The 3,930-nt window shown below is 34.5% G+C and overlaps 1 protein-coding gene across 1 annotated transcript; it reads left to right on the top strand.

Annotated features, from left to right (window-relative positions):
• Positions 1-261: 261 nt before the first annotated feature.
• B3GALT5 (beta-1,3-galactosyltransferase 5) lies at positions 262-1,218 on the top strand. Its single transcript, XM_044666915.1, has one exon. It carries the CDS (start codon positions 262-264, stop codon positions 1,216-1,218), a length of 957 nt encoding a protein of 318 aa, XP_044522850.1.
• Positions 1,219-3,930: the final 2,712 nt, after the last annotated feature.

The following is a 3,930-nucleotide window of genomic DNA, read 5'->3' on the forward strand; positions in this document are numbered from 1 at the left end:
ATGGCTGGATCAAAGGGCAGGCATTCTTTTATAGCCCTTTGAGCATAGTTCCATATTGCCAGCCAGAATCAAGCCCTGTAATTTTACTAATTTTCTGCTCATACCACTTTTAAATATCAGAGCTGGGACTTAAATTCAGGCTTACCATGTCTTTGCATCCAGTGTTTTTTCTAGTACTTTATATTTCACAAATATCAATTATTATTTTTGCCCCCAAAGATGTGGTGTTGTGTTCTAATAATTTCATTTTATTTCTTTCAGATGGTTTACCAGAAGATTAAGATGATACATGCTTTCATTATTATTCTTGTGGTTTCTTGTTTATGTTTGATCATATCTAAGATGAGTTCAACTGAAATTTGCATCTTTTGTATAAGAAAAGAAGGCACAATACTTTTTAAGAAACATAGTGGGAATTTTCTTCAGTTGCCAGATATAGACTGTGGAAAGAATCCTCCATTTTTAGTTGTGATGGTGACTTCGTCCCACAATCAGATTAAAGCACGGATGGCTATCCGTGAGACCTGGGGAAGAGAAAGAAGTATAAAAGGTAAACGTATAATAACATACTTTCTGCTAGGAATCACAAATCCAAAGGATGATTATGTGGTGACACAAGAAAGCCAGAAATACAGAGATATTATCCAAAAAGACTTTTTAGATGTATATTTTAATTTGACTCTTAAAACAATGATGGGGATAGAATGGGTTCACCACTTTTGCCCTCAATCTGACTTTGTGATGAAGACTGATTCTGACATGTTTGTTAATGTCTACTATCTAACTGAGCTCCTTCTAAGGAAAAATAGAACTACCAGGTTTTTCACTGGTTTTTTAAAGAAGAATGAATTTCCAATTAGAAAAACATTTAATAAGTGGTATGTAAGTAAATATGAATACCCATGGAAAAAGTATCCACCATTTTGTTCTGGAACAGGTTATGTTTTTTCTAGTGACATTGCAAGTGATGTTTATAATGTTTCAGAAAAAGTCCCTTTTATTAAACTGGAGGATGTTTTCATGGGACTCTGCCTTGCAGAACTAAAAATTAATCTGGAAGAACTATACTCAGAACAGACATTTTTCCCTGATGGGCTCGAGTTTTCTACATGTCGCTTTAAGAAAATTGTGACCTGCCATTTTGTCAAACCATCAGAGTTGCTGATGTATTGGAAAGCTTTGGAGAGGTCCTTAGATGAAAAGTGTCCAGCTGATTGAAATGAGAGTAATGACACACCAGGACAAATATTAGATACTATGCAGTGACAATCTTGGAAGAAGAAGCACATTTTTGAATGGCATTGTTGGAAATCACAACCTATCAGCATTAGGGAGGAAAAGAGTATTCCTAACACAAGTCTAAAATTTAAAAACCCAAATTATAATCCTGAAATGATTTATCTATTTCAAATTTGAGCATACTCAAAACGAAAATGACCAAGTATCAGATTAATGACACCTCTAATCTTCTCATTCTCCTCTAAATCATCCTAGCAACTTTTGAGGTTTATACTATATCTGATTAACAAAGACATCATCCTTACAGATGTCACCAGATCCCTGGCTTCATTGAGATCTGACTAGACAAGTAAGGAAGCTTACTCTTCTCTACTTAGTATTCAGTGCTTCATTGAGATGAATCATTATATTTCAATTAAGGTCTAGACAACATCCAATTCTAAACTGGAGTCAGCATTTATTTGGTCATTAAGTTCAAATCCCCAAATGTTAAAACATTGGGTATGAGGACCATTCTGTTATAGTCGACTCCTCATTAGGCCTTGAGTTGGTCTCTGAGCTATTTTGCCACTAGAATTCAATTCTATAAGTCATTGATTGTTCATTTGATAGAAGAACCACTTTTGGGAATACAAGGTCTCAGGTAGTCATTCTTTCCTATATGATCCAGTTTAGTGGTAGGGAAACCTCCATCTACATAGGATGTTAGAATCTTCATTGTCATACTCACTTGCTTGTTAACAACCCCCATCATGTCATCTGAATGATGACACTTATTTTTATTGAGTCTTAACTTGTTTGCACATCCCTTGCCATGAGCTACTGCTGCTCTGGGGACACTGAAGATCCTTTTGAAAAGTTCTGAAGACCTTGAACCTTTTGAAAATCCCAAGGTTCCAGTCCTGGATCCAGTCATCATGGAATAATCCTTCATCTAAGATGAGAAGGGAATAAATACAAAAGAACATGTTGCACTTATGGCTGTACAGAAGTTGGGTGGGATATAGGACTCTTGATACTTAGGATATAGTTCTAGATTACTTTTGACTGGGTATTGGGGTACAGAGTCTTCATGGAGAAAATGGCCTTGAAATATGAGAAGGATTCCAATAGGCAAAGATGAGGAAGGAGTCCATATATATGAGGGAAAACTTGCATGAATATGTAAAGATGGTAAAGGAAAGATTAATCTTGTCTGGAATGTACCATCCTATTCATGAAATCAGAGAAGAGTCCAGGTTGAACAAAGTTGGCACAATGATTTCTTATTGCTTCACATGTTTGAATGTTTATGATTCTATTTGTTTTTAACTAGTCTCCATACTTGAGTCAGCTTTATATTTCTAGGTACTTTTCATGCTTTATAGTTGGAAAGGAAGAAGAAATCAAAGACTCCAGTAGCTTGATTTTTTATATCCCAAGTGATCAGTTCTACTGGCTCAGCAGCCAGTTTAGGAGATTATAATCTAAAACAAGTTCTGCATGATCTGAAGTAGGCCCGCTTAAGTTTCTATGTGATGCTTTGGAACAAGAAAGAACTGGATGCACATGCTTCAAGGAATGGCCTTTTTGGAACCAATTTATCCATGTTATATTCAAATAGAATGCAATAGTATTTCTAAAAATTTCAAACTTAAAAGGAACTTAGGGTACAAGCATTAGAACATGAGCATATTCATTGTGGAATTCTTAAGGCATGAGTTAAATTTTTGCTAAGTTAATATTCCTTTACTGAACACCTACTATGTGCCAACCATCTAAGATTTTCAGAGATACAGTTTTTTGAATGGATCTAGCAAACTAGGTAAGAAACTCCTGAACTTTAAGTTTTTGAGTTTTCTCTTTTTTTATCTAAATGGAAGTCTGTGCATACCTTTTTCACAGGGATATGAGTACATTTTTGCAAAGGGCTTCAAGCTTTTTCAAAGTATGCATTTCATTTTGTAAATTAGTAGTTTGTTACTATTTATTATAAAGCGTCTCAGAAGTAAAGGGTACTATATAGTGCTGTTACTACAGATATTAGGATGAAATGAAATGAAATGGAGATCTTTTCCCTGACTTAATGTACTCTTGTATTTGATGCAAAATGGTCATGACAGTTCAGATGAAAATTTTAACTGTTCTATTTTACAAAGCTTACATATTCTTTTGAATAGACTTTAAAAACTTCCTGTTCTTATTTTGAAGGCTTCAGTATACATTCAATTAAATAAATAATTATTGTGCTTATTACATGGAAGGCATTACACTCGGCACTAACTATATAAAGATGAAAAAGACAGTCCCTGTCTTCTAGGAGCTTATACAATGATGGGGGACATAGAATAGAAATAAGCCACAAACAAAAATAATTATGATACAATGTAGAATAAAATAGGAGAAAGGAGAGGTCAACACAAAATTCAAAAAGAAATTTGAGAATGTCAAGATCACTTTTGACTGGGTGTTAGGTAGAGAAGTATTTATGGAGAAAATGACCTTTAAATATGGGGAAATTTTCAATAGTTAAAGATGAGGAAGGAGCCTGTTTTCCTATGAAAGACAATCTGCATAAATATGAGATTCAACTGGGCTGGAATGAAATCAAGAGATCATTCTGGACAAAGCTGGCACAATAACTTCTTATTCTTTCACAGGTTTGAGTGTCTATGACTCTATTAATTTTTGACTAGTATCCATAATTGAGCT

This window comes from Gracilinanus agilis, chromosome 3 (assembly GCF_016433145.1).
Source record: "Gracilinanus agilis isolate LMUSP501 chromosome 3, AgileGrace, whole genome shotgun sequence".
NCBI classification, from domain to species: Eukaryota; Metazoa; Chordata; class Mammalia; order Didelphimorphia; family Didelphidae; genus Gracilinanus; species Gracilinanus agilis.